At 49.0% G+C, this 23909-nt stretch overlaps 1 protein-coding gene across 10 annotated transcripts in view; it reads right to left on the reverse strand.

Annotated features, from left to right (window-relative positions):
• The window catches only part of HERC1 (HECT and RLD domain containing E3 ubiquitin protein ligase family member 1), a 151031-nt gene that overhangs the window by 37912 nt on the left and 89210 nt on the right, over window positions 1-23909 (reverse strand). For 8 of the 10 annotated variants that reach the window (XM_053272826.1, XM_053272829.1, XM_053272823.1 and 5 more), the window contains 9 exons: window positions 23472-23646; window positions 22300-22570; window positions 19865-20078; window positions 11754-12010; window positions 11433-11560; window positions 10444-10571; window positions 8962-9162; window positions 7832-7962; window positions 102-301 (listed from right to left, as the gene is read on the reverse strand). In XM_053272826.1, coding sequence (XP_053128801.1) covers window positions 102-301; window positions 7832-7962; window positions 8962-9162; window positions 10444-10571; window positions 11433-11560; window positions 11754-12010; window positions 19865-20078; window positions 22300-22570; window positions 23472-23646 — 1705 coding nt within the window. The remainder of the gene's footprint in view (window positions 1-101; window positions 302-7831; window positions 7963-8961; window positions 9163-10443; window positions 10572-11432; window positions 11561-11753; window positions 12011-19864; window positions 20079-22299; window positions 22571-23471; window positions 23647-23909) is intronic. The other 2 variants (XM_053272830.1, XM_053272827.1) reach the window with 1 other exon arrangement.

Consider the following 23909-nt stretch of genomic DNA (forward strand, 5'->3'; position numbering starts at 1 on the left):
TTTGTCGATGGCTGCTGCACAGAGCCCTGAGCTATTCAAGGGGGCTCAGAGCAGCCAGGGCAGAGATGGCCCCAAGCAGCACAGCAAAAGGGTCTGCTTACGTAGCCAGCACAAGCTGCAGCGCTGGTCCTTTCCCTGGCAGGCTGCACCAGGCGGCGGTGTTCACAACGGCCTGGTGGGCCAGGGAGTCCAGATGGCGCCAGCAGCCCCCGATGTGCCCCCAGAGCTTGACCAGTTCTTCCTTAGCACATGTCAGGAGCATCTTCCCCGTCGGGTCCCATTTCATGCTAACAATGGTGTCCTAATGAATTTAAGGAGTAGAAGGAAACACATTCAAGCATCTCTCTGGATGAAGATGACAGACTGGCAGATTTAGTTTGAAAACTAGCTACCCTTTATTTACTTTTAAAGCAAGAAGCTAACTTCAAAGAAGCCAAAAGCCATTCAAAATGCTTTCCGAGGGGCCTGCGCGAGAACATATGCCCCAGCCTACGCCTGCACCCCGTGTCCAGTACTTACTCCGCCAGGGCCCACCACCCACAGAGGCAGATCAGCTCGCCCCTGCTCAGCTTCCACCAGGACCCTCTCTCCTTTGCCAGCCGTCTGGCTCCCAGAGACAAGGGCCCTCGGGGCTCACAAAGCCGGCAGGACATCCTGGAATCTTCCTCAGCAGCAGGCCAAGAGTGCTGAGCCACTCATGGCAACCAGGGGCCCAAAAGTCCTCCTGCTCAGACTTCTTCCCAGACCAGCACTCTTTAACACCACAAGGAGTGGGCGAGCCTGGGAAGCTCCCAAGCATCCCTCCCACCCTGTTCATGAGGAACTGGCAGAGGGAAGCGGACACCCCAGGGAGTCCGTATCCTCAAGCCCACCAGTCCGAAAAGGAAGGGACTCTGCTGAACTAAAAGGTCAACTCATGCCACATCTGGCAGAGTGCCGGCATGCGAGAAGCATGGATCTAACTCTATCCGTGGATTTTCTATCTTTGAAATAAAGGATCTCTTTCACAACGAAAGCTTTAGAAGTCCATTGCAAATGAGTTACAAACACTACAAATGATCATTTCTATAATAGGGCACCTTAATTATATACAAAAAACTTACTTTAGGCACATTCTAACATAGGAAGTTGCCTTATACCAAGTCGGACCATTGGTCCCTCTAGTTCAGTATTGTCTCCACAGACTGGAAGCGGCTTCTCCAAGGTTGCAGGCAGGAGTCTCTCTCAGCCCTATCTTGGAGATGCTACTGCCAGGGAGCGAACTTGCAACCTTCTGCATGCAAGCAGGCAGGGGCTCTTCCCAGAGAAGCCCCACCCCCTAAGGGGAATATAACAGGTTGCTTACCTGTAACAGGTGATCTGGTAGTGATCCGTTGAATCCATAAGTAGATGGGTTCTGCGCCTGCGCAGGCACCTCTCGGGCCGACTAGGTAGCTCCTCGCGACGCCCAACCGCCCTTCTGCACGTGCTACTGATCACTACTTATACTGGGCGGTGGGCGTCTTCCGTTAGTTTTCTGTGCAGACCGCTTTGCAATCTGCTTCCCAATGTTCTATCTGAGCCTCATACTTCTGCAGTGGGGTTGGTTTCTGGGCGGGTCTTATGGATTCAACGGATCACTACCAGATCACCTGTTACAGGTAAGCAACCTGTTTATCTGGATCGTGATCCGTTGATTCCATAAGTAGATGGGTGATTAGTTAGCTGCTCCCCTTTGGTGGCGGGTGCAGAAGGATGCCTTCTATGGCAACACCCTTTTCAAAACACTTCGCCCATATTCCGCCTGGCGCGCCATGCGGAGGTCCACTGCATAATGTTTTACAAACGGCTGCTGTGAAGACCAGGTTGCAGCCACACAGATGTCATCCATCTTAATGCCGGAAAGATGAGCTGCTGATGTCGAGTAAGCCCTGGTAGAGTGAGCTCTTACTGTCTTAGGTGGGGTAACCCCCTGCAGTCTATAAGTTAATAGGATCAGCTCCACCAACCAATGTGCAATACGCTGTCTAGACACTGGTTTTCCCTTACACTTGCCCTTGTAAGCCACAAACAGCTTATTTGTCTTTCTGAATTCTTTTGTCCCTTTCAAATAGTACAACAAACACCTGCGTACATCCAACGAGTGAAGCGCTATCTCCAATGTTGTCTGTGGGTCCTTAAAAAAGGTCGGCAAGACCACCTCCTGATTCAGATGGAACTCTGTGACTACCTTAGGGCGGAAACTAGGATCAAGCCTCATAACTACTTTATGTGGGTAGAACAGGGTGTAAGGCTTATCTGCTCTCAACGCAGACAATTCACCCACTCTTTTCGCTGTGGTTATTGCTATGAGGAATGCAGTCTTAAGTGTTAGCAACCTCAGGCTAGCCTCATGCAGTGGTTCAAACGGTTGTTCTGTCAATGCCGAAAGAACCAATGACAAACTCCATTGCTCTAAAGGTTCCTTAAGCGGTGGGTACATATTATTCAGCCCCTTCATAAACCTTCTACATTCGGGATGTGTAAATACAGTCTTTCCATCCCATCCTGGGAGTTTAGAAGATAAAGCTGCCAAATGTACCTTCAAAGAAACATTTGCTAAGCCCCTTAATTTTAGACTTGTCAAATACAGCAAAACCTGGCGCACTGATGCCCGCTTTGCATTGAACTTATTTAATTTCGCAAATGCTCTAAACCTTCTCCATTTACATAAATAACTACGCCTAGTTGACTTCCGTCTACTATTCAACAGAATAGTTCTCAGAAGTTTATTCTCCACGCTGTTAATTTCAGTGTTTGGATTTCTGGGTGTAGTATCCTTCCCTCCGCCCGCTGTAGGAGATCCGACACTGCTGGTAGACGGTAAAAGTCTCCTCTGCACAGGCGAAGCAGCAGGGCAAACCACGCTTGACGTGGCCACCACGGGGCGATCAGTATGCAATTGGCCCTGTCCCTCAGAATCTGTGCCAACACCCGATTGAGAAGTGGTATGGGCGGAAATAGGTAAAGGAGTCCCCTGTTCCACACATATTGAAATGCGTCTCCTAGAGACCCCACACCTATCCCCGCACGAGAACAATATCTCTTGCACTTCTTGTTTCCCTCCGTGGCAAATACATCCACCGCGGGGGTACCCCAGAGACTGAAGAGATCTCTGACACACTCCAGTTTGAGTTCCCACTCGTGTTTCTGGTTGATCTGCGTGCTCCGACTCAGAGCATCTGCTATGTGATTGTCCACACCCCGGATGTGAATTGCCACTGGATAAATGGCATGCATGATGCACCAGTTCCACAATTTCATTGACAAGGTGCAAAGTGTTGGTGAGACCGTACCCCCCTGCCTGTTCAGATAAGCTATTGCTGTAGTATTGTCCAAGTGGATTTGCACCACAACACCCCTCAGCTGGGGTTCGAAAGCCCTCAGTGCTAAGAACGCGGCTAACAGTTCTAGGTAGTTGATATGTAGTAGAGCCTGTTGAGGCGTCCACTGCCCCTGGGTGCAATCCTGGCCGCAGTGTGCTCCCCATCCCTGAAGGGAAGCATCTGTTGTGACCCACGCCGTCGGAAGAAGAGGCCGGAATGGTACTCCCTTTAAGAGATTTGCCTCTGTCCTCCACCACTGCAGTGAAGCAAGCACCTTCTTGGGGAGTCGCAGTAGCATGTTTTGGCTGTCTACATTGGGCCGAAAGTGGTCCAAGTACCACCGTTGCAGGGGTCTCATTCGAAGCCTTGTGTAACGTACGGTCGTGTTGCACGAGGCCATCAGGCCTAACAGCCTTTGCACGCTTCTCGCCCTTTGTGCAGGATTGGAGAAGAAGTGACTTGCCAATGAAGTGATCTGACTGCATCTCTCCCTTGGCAAGAACGCTCTCTGCTGTTCCATATCCAGGGTAGCCCCTATGAAGCTCAGTTGTTTCCTTGGTACCAAATTTGTTTTTTTCCAGTTCACAGTGACCCCGAGGTCCTTCAAAAGATGCAGGAGCATCTGTATCTGTGCTTCCAGTAACCTCCTGTCCTTGCTCACCAGGAGCCAGTCGTCCAGATACGGGTAAACCACCAGGCCTTGAGTTCGAAGGTAAGCAACTATTACTGCCACCACCTTGGTAAAAACCCTTGGGGCCGTTGACAATCCGAAAGGGAGGACTGCATACTGATATATCTCCTCCCCCACTGTAAAACGAAGATACTTCCGGTAATTCTCTTGGATGCCCACATGGAAGTAGGCGTCCTTCAAATCTAACGTTGCCGCCCACTCCTCCTGTTCCAGGAAGGGTAGAATTTCCTGCAACGTTGTCATTCTGAACTTCCGGGTCCAGACAAAATCGTTGAGGTCCCTCAAGTCCATGATTGCCCGAATCCCTCCATCCCGCTTGGGTATTTGAAAATAGCGGGAGTAGAATCCGGTCAACCTCTCTGCCCACTGCACTGGAGCAATTGCCCCTTTTTCCAATAACACCTTCACCTCCTCTTCCAGCACTGGTGTTGACTTCGTGAAACGCAGGCCTGAGAACGGGGGCTGGGTTGTGAACTCTATTGCATAACCCGTTTCCACTATTCTCAAAACCCACTTGTCCGATGTTATGTTGTGCCACGCTATAGCATGGCTTGCCAGTCTGATGGATGGGCTGGCAACTACAGGGCCGATGACAGTGGTCCTGGCAATTGATCTTAAATGCAGTGGGCTGACAGAGTAATCAAAAAGATTGCTTAGTACTTTCTTTGCTGTTCCTAGCGCTTTGGTTTTTGCTCTTGATGTTGTTGTTGAAGCCCCTTGGTCGCTGATAGGGCCTATTCTGCCTCCTATAATCTCTCCTATCCTGATAACGGTATGCACGCTGTTTATTATAACTGTACGTGCGAGTACTAGGTGCTGAGGTAGGTGCCATAAATGTTTTTGCAGTGAATTTAGATTTTTTTAGAGTCTCCATAGTGGCATCTGTGGTCTCATGGAAAAGTCCCTTTCCATCGAAAGCCAGGTTCTCCACCCGGTCTTTCATGTCCCCCTGGAGCGATGTTGCGCGCAGCCAAGCATGGCGCCGCATTGTGACTGCGGTCACCATGGCCCTTGACTCTGTCTCTGCCAAGTGCTTGAACGTGCTCAGTTGCTGTTTTGTCACCGACGTTGTCTTGTCAAACACCTCATGAAGTTTCACTTGTAGCTCTCCTGGGGACATTGATGTTGAATCATGCAGCAAGTTGTCCCACAGCAGATGGGTGTACCGAGCCATACAAGCTGCATAATTTGCTATTCGTATAGCTAGGCTCGATGTGGCGTATAATCTACGACCCAAAACATCTATCTTCCTCCCCTCCTTGTCCGCAGGAGTTGTATGCCGGCGGCTGCCTTTTGATGTTGACGCGCAATCCACCACCATGGAGTTAGGATCCGGGTGGCGTAACAGGTACGTATTCTCTTCATCAAGGATCCTGTATAAGTTTTCTATGCGCTTTGATGTCGGATTAGCCGATTGTATGCTGTCCCATGCTGATTTAGCCGCCTTGGCAATGGCAGGGATCATTGGTAGAGAAACAGGGTGGGAAGATTTCGACTGAAACATCATGTTGTACACAGGGTCAGCAGACTCCGTTTCAGGTAGCTGCAAGTCCAAACCCAATGCCTCTGCCATTTCTCTGATTAGGGAATGGTAGGCCTTGAGTTCTTCTGTTGGGGATCTTGATAAACGCGGTGGAACCTCAGATGAAGGCTCCACCTGCCGACTGGCGTGATCTGAATCTGAATAGTCAGACTCAAAATCCCGTTGCGTCGAAGTTGGAGACGATTCCTTGGATGAAGGACTTGGAGGAGGCGGGGTGCTCTTTCTCTTTCGCTTTCCACTAGGCTTGTCCTGTGGCGCCCTCACAGGCACAGCCTGCTCCTCCCGGGGGGTGTCTTGTACACCTTCTCCATTCCCAGGTGCAGGTGACACATCACCTCTCACCACCGGTTGTTGTAGGGCAGGTTGCATGGCCTTCCACCTTAGGTACTCAGCATAGTCATGCGGCAAAGAATGTCTGAAACCACAAGTGTGCTCAGGCTGTGAAGTGGGGTGGCGTATACTCCCATCCGCGACGCCTGCCAATGGTTGCACTACAGCCATGGGTGATTGAAGTAAGCTCTCAGCCGCAGCCCTTGGGGAAAGTGATGGAGTCTTAGGAGGTGGAGGACTCTCTACCGCATCCTCATCATCCTCTTCATCGTCCAATCCGGCACTCAGGAAACCCTGAAAAGTGGACTCAGCTGGAGTGTTAGGGCCAGAGTCCATCAACTTCCTGAGAGCCGAAGTTGCGCTCCCATCAGAGCGTTGGCTACCTTGTTGCCTTGGGGTTGATGGAGATTGCTGTGGTGTATGAGCTGGCGACAGTGAGTGGTGCCTTCTCAGATGAGAGTCCTCACTCGGCCTCGATGTCGAGGAGGCTTTAGCCTTGCTCGCCTTCGATGTCGAGGGTGTCGCAGCCGAGCGATCCTTTCCTCTTTGCTCTCCCTTCGATGTCGAAGGCTTCGATGTCGAAGGCTTCGATGTCGAAGGCTTCTTCGATGTCGATGCCGGAGGAGGCTTCGATGTCGATGCTGACGGGGTGCGCGTGCTCTGCGAAGCCGTAGCATCCGCTACTGGACTAGAAGCTTGCACCGATGATGGTGAAGGGGTCTCACGCCTATGTTCACTCCGATTAGAGTGCCCCGTACCGGCAGCTTCCGCAGCCTCCTGACGAAGCCTCTTTTCTCGCCGCTTCTGTTCCTTAGAAGAGATCTGCAAGGGTCTCTTAAAAGGTGTAGCGGTGGACACGGTTTTAGACTGTGAATCTACAGCTCCGTGTACCTCCCTCCCCGATGCCGATGTCGACAGTGTTTCAGGTCGAGGGGTGGGAGGGCGCAGCGCGTCTTCATACAGGGCCGCTCTCAGACGCAGAGCTCGGTTTGTCCTCGTCTGCTTAGAGAAGGCACAACAGATCTTGCAAGCCCCTGTGTTGTGCTCCTCTCCTAGGCATAGCAGACAGGAATCATGGTGGTCGGTGGAGGGCAACTTAGCCCGACACCTCACACATCGCTTGAAGGTCGTTTTTGTCTCCATTTCTCAAGCGTTTGTCGTTAACAGTCCAGGTCAATCCAAAAAATCCGTCCGATCTTTCTCCAAAACTAGTCCGTAAAGCCTTATTCCAGTCCAAGAACACAGTCCAAAGTCCAAATAGCCGATAATATCCGTCAAGAAAATAAATTACTTTTTGCTACCGAGGAGCCCAAACGAGGTCTGAACGCTATGGCGGTCAAACAGAAACTAACGGAAGACGCCCACCGCCCAGTATAAGTAGTGATCAGTAGCACGTGCAGAAGGGCGGTTGGGCGTCGCGAGGAGCTACCTAGTCGGCCCGAGAGGTGCCTGCGCAGGCGCAGAACCCATCTACTTATGGAATCAACGGATCACGATCCAGATCTTACAGTTCTCACATGTAGTCTCCCATTCTAAAGCAAACCAGGACAGACCCTGCTTAGCAAAAGGGAAAATTCATGCTTGCTACTAAACTATGCCCTACTTGGCTTCTCAATCTAACTAGCACAGACCAATCTAACTAGCACAGAGAAGTACAGAGCTTCAAATGCACTTTCATTTTTTAAAAAAATAATAGCAATAAGGATTTGAAGCAATGTCAGTCTGAGTGGCAGCAGCTTCCCTTAAGGATGCATAACATTTGTGCAGACCAGGCTTTTGTTTAAAGTGCTCCTTGAGGTCGGGCGCAAGACCAGTCCTCTTGAAAGAGGCCCCTTGTTTCAAAACTGTGCAGATAATTTAAATCCCATTTTAGTTCTCACATCTTTTTTGGAGATCCCAGAGAATTTGACTCCTTGGTTTTACCTTGTGTGCATCAACCAGAACAATTCCTCCTTTCGCAAGTGGCTCTTTTGTGCCTATCAGCAATTTCCCATCCAAATAGCCAACTGCAAACGGTTTATCTTCACTGAACCAGGCAAGGCAGGTAACAGACACTATGGAGAAAAGCAAGGTGGATCATGGTAAAGGAGCACGTTTGCACAGTGCATAATTTCAGCCAAACCTCCGTCTGCACCACAGAGGAAAACAAAACCAAAAACAGAGCTGAAGTAGTAGATATATTATGGGGAGTCTTCTGAAGGTCCTGTCATTTCCAAGTCCGGTAGTTCACTTACTTAAAGACTGAGGGGCCAGAATACTCCAGCAGCAAGGACTGTGACTTAGTGGGCAGATCAGCCTGTCCCCATTAAATGGAAAGTCCAGGCCAAGGCCACTTCTTGAGTAGGCCGAGCCATAAATATTCATGATTTGCGAACTGAGGAGGGTGCCCAGCTCAGGCCACGAGCGGGCATAAGAAAGAAATGCAAGAGCAGAGCGGGAAGAGCTCAGCGAGGATAATGGGACACAGGAAGCTGCCTTCGACCGAGTCAGACCCTGGGTGCATCTAGCTCAGGATCGTCTACACCAGTGATTCTCAAACTTGGGTCCTCAGGTGTTATTGGACTTCAACTCCCATAATCCCCAACCAAAGGCCACTGAGGCTGGGGATTATGGGAGTTGAAGTCCAATAACACCTGAGCACCCAAGTTTGAGAATCCCTGGTCTACACGGACTGGCAGCAGCTCTCTAAGGTTCCAGGCTCAGGGAAGGGATATTTCTCAGCCCTACCTGGAGACGCTGCCAGGGATCGAACCTGGAACCTTCTCCCTGTCACTGTGAGCAAGGGAGATGTCCTCACTCCTCCTGAGCAGTTCCCTTGAGATTTCCTCTCAGCAGTGAGCATGGCTTGGGTGGTTAAGCGTGCACTGGTGCAAACCCTGGTTTCCCCCCAACCATGGCTGGTCTACTCACCACACAACACAACACCTTCAGTCTCTACTCTCCATGGAAATGCCTCTATTTATTCCCATGTGTAGCTCTGCAAAGACTTCTGGCTCCAAACCATCACATTTTTCAAAACCCGCAAATTAGAGGAGTCCTTAGCATCCACCTACCATCCTTTCTGTAGCAGTGCTCCAACTCCACCCTGTGCATGGTGGAAACATCCAACACTTCAATCATCCCGAGAGATCCATCCATCCGACCTACAAGCAGCAATTCTGGAGACTCCCCAGTCCAGGCGGTAGCTGGTCCTTCCTCTGGCCACGTGAGAGCAGACACCCAGTGGGGCTGAACATCCAAGAGGCCTTTTCCTCCTAAGAGCACAGAGTTTGCGTTATCCTTCTGTACCGTGAAATACTTACTGATTTTCTCAACAGTGAAAGATCACACATGCAAGACAAACGAAAAGCACTTTCATTTCGATCACATTTTCTGCATCCGGGCTTTACCAAGGCACCTGGTATACCTACGCAAAACTTCTTAAGGCAGGAGTTCTCAAACTGGGTCCCCAGAGATTGTTGGACAACCACTCTCATCATCCCCAGCAGCCTTTGGCTGTTGTGGCTGGGGATGATGGGAACTGTAGTCCAGCAACACGTAGAGGGGCCCCACTTTGAGAACCCCTGCCTTAAGCAGTAGAGCAGCTGACTCTGGCTGACTGCTGGCTGGACCCTGGGCAGGAAAAGCCCCTCCACAAGCCCCGGCCCTCCAACAGCAGGGACCCTGCAGAGCCCGGTGCAGCGACTCATCTATGGAAGGGACAAGCAACCAACAGGTGGCTTGATGGGCAGCATGAGCAACTCCCAGCACTGTCCAGGCCTTTGGTCCGACTCCCATCCCTGTTTTCCCATCAGGCAGGTTGGGCTGCTTCCTGTCCTGCCCCATCTTCAGACAAGAGGCCACAGGATTTGGAGGGTGGTACGGCAAGTCCAGTTGCTCCGTGGGAGAAGCCAATACGAGAGCAGTCAGAGCGACTCCACCTGAGCTCAGGCCGCCCAAGCCTGGCAGGGAGAGCCTGCTTCTCTGGAGCCTGGCACCTCTCCCTCCTCCCCTCTACCGAAGCCTGCTGGTGCCGACACGCACCACGTGGAAGGGGCAGGCTCCTCAGTGGGGCTGGGTTGTGAGGGTGCCCGCCCCTTCAGGGGGCTCCAACTGTGGGGCTCGCTTACGTTCTAGCCCAGTGTGGGGTGGCGGCGGGGGGGCGGGGCGGGATGAATGGGTCCAGTGCTGGTCCTGCCTCCCAGGGTCAGACTCCGAGTCACCAGCCCTCAGGGGAGGGGTCATGAGGATTCCGCACGACACTCAAAATAAATCCTTGGCACATTTTTGTTTTGTTTTGTAAAGAAGTTGAGGTGCTGCTACTGCTGCTATCTAGTCAAGTTGTATTCTGCCTCCATTCTGAAGAGACAAGTTCCTCCCAATGACAAGCCATTATAAGCAGGTGAGACGCAGCGTCTCACAGACACTGCATCTCACAATAAGAACCTTCTTCTTCTTCTTCTTCTTCTTCTACAAAAACCACTTTGAGAATTTCTTCATTGAAAAGTGGCAGACAAAGAGCAGGACCAAGTTGGCCGCAAGTGCCGGGCTCCTACCGTTGACTTGCCAGATGTTCACCATCTTCTCCAGGGCTCCAGCCAGATACTTGCCACTGACACTCCAACAGACCAGGGACAAGCTGGGGTCACCGGGGGAGCCCAGGCTTTCCTCGGGATCCTCTTCTCTGCAATACAGTAAAGACCTCTCATTCAGAGACAGAGATTTCAGTGAGGCATTTAACTTCTAAGCTGCTCTTTCAGAAAAATGATTACATGTAAAGGGAAAACATGCATGTTAATAGCTTCCTCAGTCTCGTGGTAATAATATTTTATTTGGGATTTTAGGTCAATTGAATGTATCACTTTGCAAAATAGGAACATAGGAAGCTGCCATATATTGAGTTAGACCCTTGGTCCATCTAGCTCAGTATTGTCTTCACAGACTGGCAGCGGCTTCTCCAAGGGTGCAGGCAGGAATCTCTCTCCGCCCTATCTTGGAGATGCTGCCAGGGAGGGAACTTGGAACCTAGAAGCTCTTCCCAGAGTGGCTCCATTATCCCCTGAGGGGAATCTCTTCTGGTGCTCACACTTCTAGTCTCCCATTCAAATGCAAACAGGGCGGACCCTGCTTAGCTAAGGGGACAAGTCATGCTTGCTACCACAAGACCAGCTCTCCTCTCCAAAAAGATCTCAAATACAGATCCAGGAAAGATCTTAGGGAATATAGGAAGCTGCCATATACTGAGTCAGACCCTTGGTCCACCTAGCTCAGTATTGTCTTCACAGACTGGCAGCGGCTTCTCCAAGGTTGCAGGCAGGAGTCTCTCTGCCAGCCCTATCTCGTTGGAGATGCTGCCAGGGAGGGAACTGGGAACCTTCAGCTCTTCCCAGAGCGGCTCCATCCCCTGAGGGGAATCTCTTGCAGTGCTCAAACTTCTAGTCTCCCTTTCATATGCAACCAGAGTAGACCCTGCTTAGCTAAGGGGGAAAGTCATGCTTGCTACCACCAGACCAGCTCTCCTCTCCAGTTTGTTGAAATCACTTACAATTTGTTGAAGACACATGTTTGCTGCAAGGAGTACTGCTTCTTTGTCACATTCCAAACTCTTATCGTCCCATCATTCCCACTGGTTGCAAGAAGGCCTTTCTTGTTGCACCACACACAGGTCATTACCTGGAAATAAAAGACAGAAATTGCCGGTCAAAAATGAAACATTTGTACTGCAAAACGTAAGTGAGATGCTCATGTTAAACCCTTTGTCCAGCGCTTAATACACAGGACATCCATTTGACATGAGCCTTCTCCAACTTGAGGGAGAAACTGCAGCTTGAAGCCATGAGGGGAAAACCCAGAAGAGTCGGGTTACCCTGTTTTGATGAGCCTCCAGCTTGATGACGGAGCACTTGCGCAGATCCCCGCCCATGTCCGCCAGGGTCTGGGGGCTGTTCTGGTTGTCGCGGTCATGAGCTGCGAGGGTCCTGACCAGCTGCTGAGCGGCCCACTGCCTGTGCTGCGAAGACAACCTTGAAGAAAGGCAGCAAGCTGCTAGTGCGTTAGCCAGCTCCAGAGGGCCTACAGCAGAAGGATCATAGGAAGGATGGGCATACAAATGGGCAATTATACCTGCTTAGACAAAACAATGAGATGATGCCCAGATGAGTGTCAAGGATAGAGAAGGTCAGACAGTACTAAACAACAGTCTCTAACACAAATCCAAAGGGGGTGTGTGTGTGTGTGTGTGTATTAACTCACACACTTGCAGGAACCTGATCCAAGGGGACAGATTTCCACCCCACCCCCCATTTCCTTGGACACAGACATGGTCTCCTGCCTCTCCAGGTACCTCACTAAAACATATTCTTCCAGCAAAGAGAAACCCAGCGCACAAACACATGCATGCGGAAGGTTTCTCTCTCCAAGTCTTGAAGCACTGCATGATCAAGTCCATGCTGCCATTTGAAAGTTTGCCACATCTGCAGTAACCAATTTCGCCCACAGGGAAATGCAAGAAGACATTTGCAGGACCCAAAATTGGAAGAGAAACTATTAGGGCATGTTTTTGGGTGCTCCAAAAGGCCACTGCAGATGCAGTGCTGTGAAGCAATCAGGCTGTGAGATGTTGGCACACTCTCTCCCTGGCTTCAAACCTTGGACTAAGCAGGAAAAGCAGGCTGCTTACCTGTAACAGGTGATTTCTCTGGTGATCCAAGTTCACTCACACCTGGGTCTTCTGTACCTGCATAGTAGCTTCATGGAGAAATACACAGCTCCAATATGCACTCTCTGGCATTCTGAGGCACGAGGAAGAGCCCGTTAAAATAGGTGGGAGAGAGCCTTCTCCTTCAGTTCCTGATTTGGTTGGTGTGCCGAGATCGACACTGAACTGGAGAAAGGCCTTGGCCAGATAGGTAAGAGCATAAAACTGTAGATGCATGCTAGCAGTGGGGTCGATGGGGTGGGTGTTGTGAGTGTACATGGATCACCAAAGAGATCACTTGTTACAGGTAAGCAACCTGTTTATCTCTGAGATGATCCATGTTCCCACACAACTGGGTGAATAGCTAGCTCCAGAGACGGGGCAGGTGCTGGCATGCTATAGCACTTTCTTGAAGTGAATGGAGATCTACAGTGTAGTGTCTTACAAAGGGGAAGTCCAAAGGCCAAGTGGCGGCCTTGCAGATGTCAACCATGCTGATTCCTGACATGGCCATGGCTCTGGTGGAGTGAAACTGAACTCTGGTAGGAGGCTGGAGCCCTTGTTGCCTGTAACATGAAAAAATCAGATCAACTAGCCAGTTAGAGAGCCTCTGTTGAGAGGCTGCAGAGCTCTTGTTGGGACCTGAGTAGGAGATAAACAGTCTGAGTAAGAGTAAGAGATGAGATCCAAGTAGTAAAGCAGACACTCATGGACATTGAGGGAATAAATGGAACACTCCAAAGGAGTGGAAGGGTTGACAAAGAAAGTGGTTGAAGAATTATGTCCTGGTTGATGTGAAAATCAGTGACCAGTTCAGGAGGGAAGGTAGAGCCTGGGCAAAGCACTACTTTATCTGGACAGCATTTAGTGTAAGGAGAGTCTGTCCTTAGGGCGAAGAGTTCACTGACACGCCTGGCAGACATGATGGCCGCAAGGAAGGCAGCCATAAGTGAGAGATGCTTTAGAGAGATAGTAAGCAACGTCTCAAAAGGTGACTTGGTAAGGGACAAGAGTATGAGGGAAAGACTCCATGGCTCGACTGGTTCCCTTACTGGAGGATACAGGTTATTTATTCCCTTAAGGAAGTGCTTAGAATCTGGTTGGATGAAGACTGAACATCTATCCCAGCCCAGGTGACGCGCAGAAATAGCTGCCAAATCTTCCTTCAGAGAAGTATTTAAGAGTCCTGTCCTTTTAAGGGAGGTAAGGTAACAAAACAATCTGGCGAATAGAGGATGAGGAGGGGTCAGAGCCTCTTGAGGAGGCATAGGACGTGAAGTGTTTCACGTCCTATGCCTCCTCAAGTAATTTTTCCTAGTGGAAGCCTCTCTCTTATTCAGAAGAATTTGGTTTAAAAGTTCAGCTTCCATGCTGTCAAGTTGAGAGTGTCCAAGGTGTGATGGAGGACCTTCCCACATTTTCAAGAGAGCAAGTCCCTCCTGCGGGGTAGATGGAGACTTTGGCCTTTGGAAAGCCCAAGGAGAGTATGGAACCAGGGTTGCTGGGGCTACCAAAGGGAGACTAGGATGCACTGGGTTTTGTCCTGGAGGATCTTGCCCAACAACTCTGAGAGCAGAAGGAAGGGTGGGAACAGGTAGAACATATTTCCCCTCCAAGGGATTTGGAAAGCATCCCCTAGGGACCTTCCACCAATGTTTGCCCTTGAGCAGAAGAGGCAGCATTTGGCATCGGACTTGCTGGCAAAGACGTCCAGCTCTGGTGTGCCCCAGAGGCACAAGAAGTCCACGAGAATCAGGCTGTTCAGTTCCCATTCGTGGAGGGCAGAGAGGGTGAGTTCCCCGCTTAATGAGTCTGCAAAAGTGTTTTCCACTCCTTTGATGTGTAGATCTATGAGATGAATGCTGTTGTTAAGGCACCATTCCCATAGTTAAAGAGTGAGATTATTTAAGGACCTTGACATGGTGCCGCCTTGGTGATTTATTTAAGCAATTGCCATCGTGTTGCCCAGATGGATCTGGACTACCCATGAAACATAGGGAGAAAGGCCTTCAAAGTGAGGAAAACTGCCAGGAGCTCGTAGAAGTTTATGTGGAGTTCTTGTTGTTGGCTGTTCCACAGGCCCTGGCAACATACATTGAAGCAGTGGGCTCCCCAGTCCTGCAGAGAAGCATCTGAACTTCCCATAAACTTCTACGAGCTCCTGACTGAAATGGAAGGGGACTGCAAGAGGAAGGGAACTCCTCCTTGTGACAAGGAGTGTACTCCACCACTGTAATGACTGAAGGACATGTGAAGATATCATCAGCCATTTGGTTTGTTTGTCCAGCAACGGATGACACATAGAAAGGAACCACAGCTCCAACCTGTGCATTCGTAGGCAAGCGTGGGCCACCATAGTTGTGCAAGATGCCATAAAGCTCAGTAGACGTTGAATTGAGTGGGCCCTCTGATTGGGAAAGACCTGGAAAGCAGATATCAAGTTGGCAATGTTTGCCTTTTTTGTTGCTGGGTAGTTATGCATGTTTTGAATCTGCACCCAGGACGGCACCAATATATAGCAGACGACACTGAGGTATACGGATGGACTTGCTGAGATTCACTGATAGGCCCAAATCTGTGAAGAGACACAGAATAAAATGGACGTCAGAATAGAGGGAGTCCTCATCCTTCCCAGTTAAAAGCCGGTCATCTAGTATAGGAAAACAGAGATACCCTGGGTGCACAGGTAAGCTACCACCGTGCTCATACACTTGGTAAAAATATGGGGTGTGGTGGAAAACCCAAAGGGCAAGACCTTGTACTGATAGGGCTGTGAACCCAGGCAAAACCGTAGAAACTGGTAATAACATGGACGAATAGCTATGTGAAATAAAGCAACTTTCAAGTCAAGAGTCATAAACCACTCTTCTTTCGATAAAAGAGGGAGAATGGTTTGCCAGGAGATCATTTGGAATTTGTTAATGAACAAACTCATTAAGTTTTCGCAAGTCCAAGATAGGGCATAGCTCCTGCTCGGGAACCTGGACGTACCTAGAGCAGAATCCACCATACACAGACTCAGGAGGGACAGGTTCAATGGCACCTTTTTGCAATAGAGTGATAACCTCTTCCTCTAAGGTAGGAGTTGAGAAGGTGGATTTTATGGCCGCATACACAGGAAGGGATTTGAATTCTACGGCATAACCAGAGGTGACTATATGCAACACTCACATGTCTGATGTAATTTGACACCAAGAGGGAAGAGAAGGTGCTAGGCAGGTGGAGTGGTGGAGGGGGGCATCAGGTACTTCCAGGGCAGGACAGAGGCTGCTTTTTTTGGTTCTGTTGTTTCGGCTTTTGAGGTTGGTGTTGATGCTGCTGGTATGGATACCTGGAGTAGAACTTGGAAGTGCATCGGAAATCCTTGCATTCCTGAGGCCTAGTCTTGAAGCACTGCTTCGGGAATGAATGGTACTTTTAGGAAGAAGAGAACTGCTGCGAAGAGAATGCAAATGACTTTGCATTGTAGCGTGGTTTTTTTAAGCTTCCATGGTTTCATTGATGTCCTTGGAGAACAAGCCATCCCCATCAAAGGGTAGATTTCCAATCTTCTCCTTCATGTTGGCTTCCAGTGGAGTGGAATAGAACCAGGTGTGATGTCAAAGGGAAACCGAGGCAGCCAAGACCTTCGACTCCATCTCAGTAAGATGCTTGGCCGTGCTAAGGTGCTGGCCAGTTAAGTCAGCCGATTCAGAGAGTGCAGCCATGAATTTCGTGCGGAAGGAGTCAGGCAGCTTAGATGCATCCTCCTTGAGGTCTTCCCACAGAGTGATGGTACTTGTCCATACAGTTCACAATCTTTAAAGACAGACAGGAAGCATAGTAGAGCCTCTTGCCCATTGCATCAGGTTTGCACCCTTCTCTGTCAACTGGAGCTTTCTTGCAGATTTTGACTGAAGGGCACAATCCACTACCAGTGAATTGGGAGGGGGATGCTTGAAAAGGAAGGGACAGGAAGATTTCTGAACCCTGTAAAAGCTTTTCAGTTTCTTTGAGGTTGTGGTGGATATAACAGAGACATCCCAAGCAGATTTGGACAAGCCTACCAAGACTGGTAGCATAGGCAAAGCAGTTGGGTGTGCAACTGCATTTATTTATTTATTTACATTCTATATCCCACTCTTCCTCCAAGGAGCCCAGAGCAGTATACTACATACTTAAGTTTCTCCTCACAACAGCCCTGTGAAGTAGGGTTAGTAGCAGTCAAAGTCATATACTGGGTCCTTGACCTCAGTAGCTGGAACTACTGTAGGCCTAGAACCTTGGCCATTTCAGTCAACTGGATCCGGTATGATTTCATCTCTTCTGTAGGAAAGTCAGATAAATTGGTAGCAACTTGGTCATCAGGAGACGTACCCGAAGGTGTCTCGGTCGCATTTGAATCCTCTCCCAAGGAACTGACGCCAAGAGGGAAGGTAACCAGCAGTGTCACCTGCTGGTGGGGGTAACTCAAGGTCAGGATATACAGCAGGAGCTGGTTGAGGTCACAGTCACCCAATGTTGGTTTTGGCGTTGGAGTCAAAGTCCCACCTGCAGCAACAGGCATACCTGGACGTTTAAAGATGTCATCTAAGACATTTTCCTTAGGCCTGCATGTGCCAGCTTCAGACAACAAGCCCCTCACAACTTCATGGTCTTCCACCAATGGTAATATTCAAAATTGTAAGGAAGACCAGGAAAGGCTAAGAAGGACCATCCCTTGTAGTGTTCACATATATGGAGGTGACCTGGGTAAAAGGCTCCAGGGGAGCTGAGATGAGGAGACATGAAGACAGATGTGGAGCTGAATAGTGATAACATTCCTTCTACAGAAGGCCAAGAAATCATCTTGGCAACTGGTGTAAAGGGAGGCTCATAGTGTTTTAGGCACAGCTGGTACAGATACAGCATCAGCAGCATCCAAACCTTTGGTAGTAGGGAATCCTTTAAAGGTCGACGTCGAAGAAGTCTTGCTAGTAAAGTCAAGCAAGGACTCCAAGTGACACTGTTCAGTGTCAGATCCTGAAACACCACATCTAGGCAAATGCCCAGGCATCAAAGATGGGGAGATTACAGTAGGCGACAGGGGCTGCGAAGGGACAGGCGACAGGTGCCCTGCTGACACCAGCGATGTCGAAGGCTGGATCATGATCAACGTTGAGGAGGAAGAAGCTGTTTGAGTCACCGTCAATGTAGGAGGGATGTTCTTCATGACAACCTCCCAAGGTGAGCGATTTGGCATTGACGGTACAAAAAGCATGTCCTTGGACGTTCCAGCCATCGATGTTGGCTTCAATGAGGTACTGTCCTTTGATGCCAATGATGCCGGCTTTGAAGAGGTACTGCATCTTGACATCAAGCCTGACGCCGATCTCGAGGAACTCTCGCCGACCACTTGGGTCTGTGGAAGGGGATGTGGCCGAACCCACTCTTGATGCTACTCCTGGCATTAGAGGCGGCTTTGGGGCCGACCCAGAATCACAGTGGCGCTTGTGCTCTGAGTGGTCACTGGAGGAAGAGTCATCATGTTTCCTTTTCTTTTTATGGGCATGCCGATTGCCCTTATCTGATGCCAGTTTTTTAAAAGGTTGAATCCTCCCAGTGTTTGGAGGGGCTTAACATCGAAGGAACATTGGCAAAGGTGAAGGCGAAGGTGAGGCGTTAGCAGGCAGAGCACATTTTCATGAATTGCAGCTTTCAGACTCAATTCTCTGCTCTTTTGAGTTGCTTTATTAAAAGAAAGGCAGATCTTATAGCTCCTAACATTGTGACTTTCTCCCCAAACACAGTAAACAGTCATCGTTCCCGTGGGAGGATGGCAAAGTCCCTCAGCAGGACCTAAGGCACTTAGAAGTTTTGGGAGCACTCATTTTGATGGAAAGCCTTTCCAAGTCAAAACTGGAGAGACACCAAGTTCGAAGGAGAGTCCGAGAGAATAGTCGTGAGATGGGCAGAGGTCAGAACGGGAGAAAGAGAGAGACAGAGTTACCAAACTTGAGGAGAAAAGCTAACGGGATGGCAATGGGCCAAGTTAAAAACAGGAGAGAGATTTAACTGACTAGTTTGGAAGCAAAATCTGTAGAGAGAAGTCAAGAACAGTCCAAAAGCCAAAAGAATTGAAACAAGAGAACAATTTCCCCTCAGAGGAACTAGCAAGAGAAGCGGAGCAAGAAATCTTCGTGCTGAAGTGAGAGCAGCGGACAAGAAGGAACTGAACGAGAAGGCGGCTCTCCCGCCTATTTTAACAGGCACGCCCTTGCGCTTCAGAATGCCGGAGAGCACATATCGGAGCAATGGATTCCTCTGCGGAGCTACTGCGCAGGTGCAGAACACCCAGTTGTGAGGGGACATGGATCACCTCAGAGATCCCTAGTTAGCCTTAGCCAGGGTTAAATGTTATTGTCAATGTATGGCGGGTGGTGGAATTCATGCTCCAGAGGGGAATGGGTGGGAGAACAGAGGAGGCGAACCTGCAGCCCACTCCAACTGCTTCACCATGCCTACAAGACCAGTGGCTTCACATCTGCAGTGCACTGGCTTACGAGTACTCAGGACAGAAGGCCTGTTCATGGGTTACAGCAAAAACGCTGTGCACAAGTACAGGGACTAGAACAGGGCAGGAAGTCCCGCCCCATCCCCATCAGTCATTTGCAGCAGCGTGCCCCTCAGGGTTAGTCGTGATGCAAAGAAATCTGTGGCCTGAGGAGGTGCTCTATGCACCTGTTAAGGAAAGGAGTACAAAGTCTGATGACTGCAGCAGAAACGGAGAAGTATAAATCCCGTTTCTGACCTGGGACGTCAGGATTACTAACAAGCTACTGCAACAAATGTAAACCAACGTGGGAGGCAAACAACAGACAGACCAGTTTAAGGAAGAATGAAGGCTGGTTATTAAAAAAAATTTTTAGAGGAAGGGCCATTAAACTGGGAGAATCAAACAAATATAAAACCATATATTTGTATAAAGCTTGATACATGCTTAGTACAATATTTCCTTTGCTTTCTTTATATTTTCTTTTTTCACTTTGACTGAGTAATGAGAATCTCTAGCTTGGGATTGTTAATTGTTTTGGTTATGATATGTTCATAAAACTTAAACAAAATAAGAAGTTTTTTAAAAAGAAATCTGCGGCCAAGTTTTACTTTCCTTCTTCAGGACCAGACTGCTCTTGTAGAACTTTAAACTGCAAGTGTCCTCAAGCTTAAATGCAGTTTACTCATTCTATGCAATGGTGAGCACCCAGGGGAATTCACATCGACAGTTTTTGAACTGAAAGTCGCACCATATTAAAAGCAAGTACCTTTCTTTTCAACTTCGGTTTTATCATAATTTGGCCTGAGTTTGGCCCCTTTGTCTGCCAACAAAGCTACAAGCGCTTGAGTCACCACAAAGTTGGGTGATGTTACAAGCTTGTTCTCTTCTGCTATTCCTCGCAGAAAGCTTGGCAGGAATTTTCGTTGCACCGGATCGTCCACTGTAGTCAAATTTACACCAGTTGCTGCTGAAATCAAGTTCTACAACCATGAAAAAGAGGCAACGCTATAATAGCTATCAACAAGGTTTTCGAACACAAGCACACACACACTCCGTCTCTACAGGTTTTTTAACCTGATGCAGGCACCTGGCCAAAGACCTCTGCGGTTGGGGATGATGAGTGTTTTAAGTCCTCCACCACCTGGGAAGCTGCCTTCTACCGAACCAGACATTTGGGCCACTTAGCTCAGTACTGCCCACGCTGACTGGCAGCAGTTTCCAAGGTTTCAGGCTGGAGTCTTTCCCAGCCCTACTTGCTAACAGAGCAAAGAGGCACTTTTAACATTGGCAATTCTCTTATCTTTAGCAGGGGGAAAGCAACTGCCCTTATCCAACCCCAGCACAGCATCCCTCCGGTGGCTGTTGCTGGTGTATACCTTGTTTCTTTTTAGATTGTGAACCCTTTTGGGACAGGGAATTCCCATTGTATTTATTGATTTTCTATGTAAACCGCTTTGAGAACTTTCGTTGAAAAGTGGTATATAAATATTCATAGTAGTATCTGGAAATGCTGCCAGGGATTGAACCTGGGACCTGCATGCAAAATAGATGCTCCACCACTGAGCTGTGGCCCTTTTGCACTAGAGGGACTTTTGGCCTGTTCCAAGCTGGCTCTTCTCATGTTCCAAGGGATTGGCAGACCATAAGAAAAGGGAAGGGTAGGAGGCAAGCAAAATGATCCCATGGCTGGCTCCCAGTCCGGCTCTCTTCTATGTCTGCAGCAGCTAAACTATGAACGAAGCTGTAGTGATCAGCCTTGCCTCCCTCTAAAGAATTAACAGGGAGAGAACCCTTGTCTCGACTGACAGACTGGTGAACTCCAGGGCAGCCAATCAGTACCACCATGTGGGTGGGACCTAGAAAGCAGTTCCTGAGAATTCTGGGAACAAGAATGGCAGTCTGTGCTGGAGAAACATGTTCAGAAAGGCTTAGTGAGGGGCATGGAGTTTTTGCTCCCTCATGGTCAAAGCCAGCATGGAGATTTCTCTCATGGAATAACTGCTGATCCTTGTGAGTCAGGATTGCAGGAAGCTTGATTCCCATCAGGTGTTGGGTGAGTTTTTAAGGAAAAGGGAATTCAGCAAAGAGAACAGTCAGATTTTGTGTTAGAAACTTATATTTCTTTGTGTGTGTGCTTTGTATATTCCTGATACTGTTCTAATATTGTTTACCTGCAACATAATTAAAATAAGATACACTAGCCTACTCTCAATCCACCTAGGGCGTTGCAAAAGACTCCGTAAAGTTCAGCATACCTAAATACAAACTGCATCTGCAGCCTAAGACGACCTATTTTTGTAACCTACTAATTATTTTTGAGTGTATTTAAAACCTAAAAGCCTCGGACAGAAGCAGTCTGTAGTAACTGAATAAAACTGAGGTTTTTTGTTCTTTTCTTTTTACAAGCCTCTCAGAGTTGGTTTTTAACACAAGAAAAATGGAAGGCAGAAATGGGATTTTTCTGGTGCAAAAGCGTCCTCAAGTACTCAGCAGCTACCAGTTTTCTCATCACATGTGGACCTACACGTGGAAGTTTTTGTACTTCTCCAATAGCAAAATAAAGAGAGTTTTCTCTGGGATTCTACCCCAAGCCCAGGGAGGTTCAAGCTCTGTCAATAAGAGGGGTGGTGGCGGCGGCAGCATTTTAATTCTACCAGAAATATAGCTTAGTTTTATGAGAAGCCCAGCCAGGCAGCTCATCAGGGATGATTCAGCACTTTCCCCCCTCATGTGAGTTGCTATGAGACAGAGGCTTTAATTCACTACAGAAGCTAAACTTTAAAAATATATATAATTACTGGGCTCATTCTCATGACCAAAACCAGGGTATGAGGAGCGCCTTTTCAAGGTAGGAGAGCCATGCACATGCTCAGCTGGCAACGGTGTTTGCAAAGATCAAGGTAGGAGGATGGAAGAGTGATCATGTGGGAACCCGGAGCTGGGTAGGAGGGGGTGGCAAGCCCACCTTCTGCCCCAGCTTTTTATCAAGGGTCACGCCTCCCACATGATCACTCTCCCCTCTTTCTACCATGACCTTTGCAAACGCACACGGCTCTCCTACCTTGGCAGGGCAACCCTCCAACCCTGCTTAGGATCATGAGAACAGCCCTACAGTCTAACTCTGCATTTCTCACGACATTTGGATAAGAGAGTTTTAACAGCAGAAAGTAAGAGCCCAGAAGAGGGAAAGAGAGCTCCTACCTGGGTGCACAGCTGCACCAGCAGTTTCGCAGCACTCGGGGTGTTTGAAGCCAAGCAGCCCACAGCGGTGCTCAGGTAGGCCAAGCAGGAAATGGGCTTGCTCATTTTGCTGTGCACGCCTCGCGATCTCTCGGAGGACGCGGAGACAGTGCATGGACTTGTGGAAAGGCCTGCTCTGCCCGCGGCAGCCAGGCACATCAATCGGACCAGGGTCCGGATATCCGTTAGGCCCAAGGACTCCAGTCCAGCTGCAAGGCTGCAACTTGACCCACTGTGAAGAGGAGGAAAAAAAAGATTTCTCTGCCTGTGATCTCACTCAGGGATTCTCAAACTTGGGTCCCCAGATGTTAGACTACAACTCCCATCATCCCCAAGGCATTGTGGCTGGGGATGATGGAATTGTAGTCCAACAACATCCCAAGACCCAAGTTTGAGAACCCAGGTCTAGATAAAACCATTTGGATTTCAAAACTCTTATTCCATTGCAGTTGGCAACCAACGAATCTAATGAAGCAAGGTTACGATTAAGAGTGGAAAGTTAATAGTTTCTTTGATAAAGCAGGACCTTCAGTTTTCTAAAGTTAGTGTCATAACGGCTGGAATCGTTTAGAAAAACTGGAGTTTGATATTAACATTGAAAGTTGAAGGTGGCTGTTGGCTTGAGAGAATAAAAGCAAGGAGGCAGAGAAAGACTGGATCAGAGGGAGAAGTCTCTCTCTGGACCTAGACTCAGGACTATAAGAGCTGGGAAGGGGTTCTCCCCAGGATCTTAAAGCATTGCTTAATTTGCATAGTGCTGCCTCTGGAGCATATGGGAAGGATAACCCACATGACATGTCCTCATCGAGCAGCAGAGAAGGTCCTATTTTGCTTTTGATGTTGTCTAAAATAATATAAATAAGCGGTCATTCCTATTCTGAGTTAATTTGATGAACACAGGAAGGTAGGAAGCTGCCTTATTTCTACCGCGTCAGACCCTTGGTCCATCTAGCTCAGTACTGTGTGTACTGACTGGCAGCAGCTCTCCAAGGTTTCAGGCAGGCGTCTCTCCCAGCCCTACCGGGAGATGCTGCCAAGGAGTGAACCTGGCACCTCCCACATGCAAGGCAGATGCTCTGGCATTGAGCTCCATACCCGATAGTTTAAAGGGGGTGCCCTAGAGCGTGACCAACCTGACAGAGAGTAGTGAGAGGGCTCTCATGACCATCGTTCTTGCCAGGAGGACTTGTGCTGCTGCCGTCACTCGCCTTAAAGCCATAACACGGTCATGTGGATTCACCAGAGCAGCAGCCTGCTCTCCCAAGGTGATTCTGCCAGAAGAACTTTTCTCTATGGAGCCATGGCAACCTTTGGATTTGAAAGAGATAGGAAAGGGGAACGTTAGAGCATGGGGAAATGTACCAGGGACTCAGACAAATGAAAGAAGGAGCGCTGCAAATGTAGGACCATAGTCCTCCTGATTCCAAGGACTCAAGAGGACAGCAGTAGCACTTGAGACACAACTGCAGCCTCGCACACTCCAGTTGGGCAGTTCAAAACGATGTATCTGTACAGCATTTCCAAACATATCTTGCTGGCCACTGATGGAAGCCGGGTGCTCAACCGATCCA

The sequence above is a fragment of the Hemicordylus capensis genome, chromosome 10 (genome assembly GCF_027244095.1).
Source record: "Hemicordylus capensis ecotype Gifberg chromosome 10, rHemCap1.1.pri, whole genome shotgun sequence".
Lineage (NCBI taxonomy): Eukaryota > Metazoa > Chordata > Lepidosauria > Squamata > Cordylidae > Hemicordylus > Hemicordylus capensis.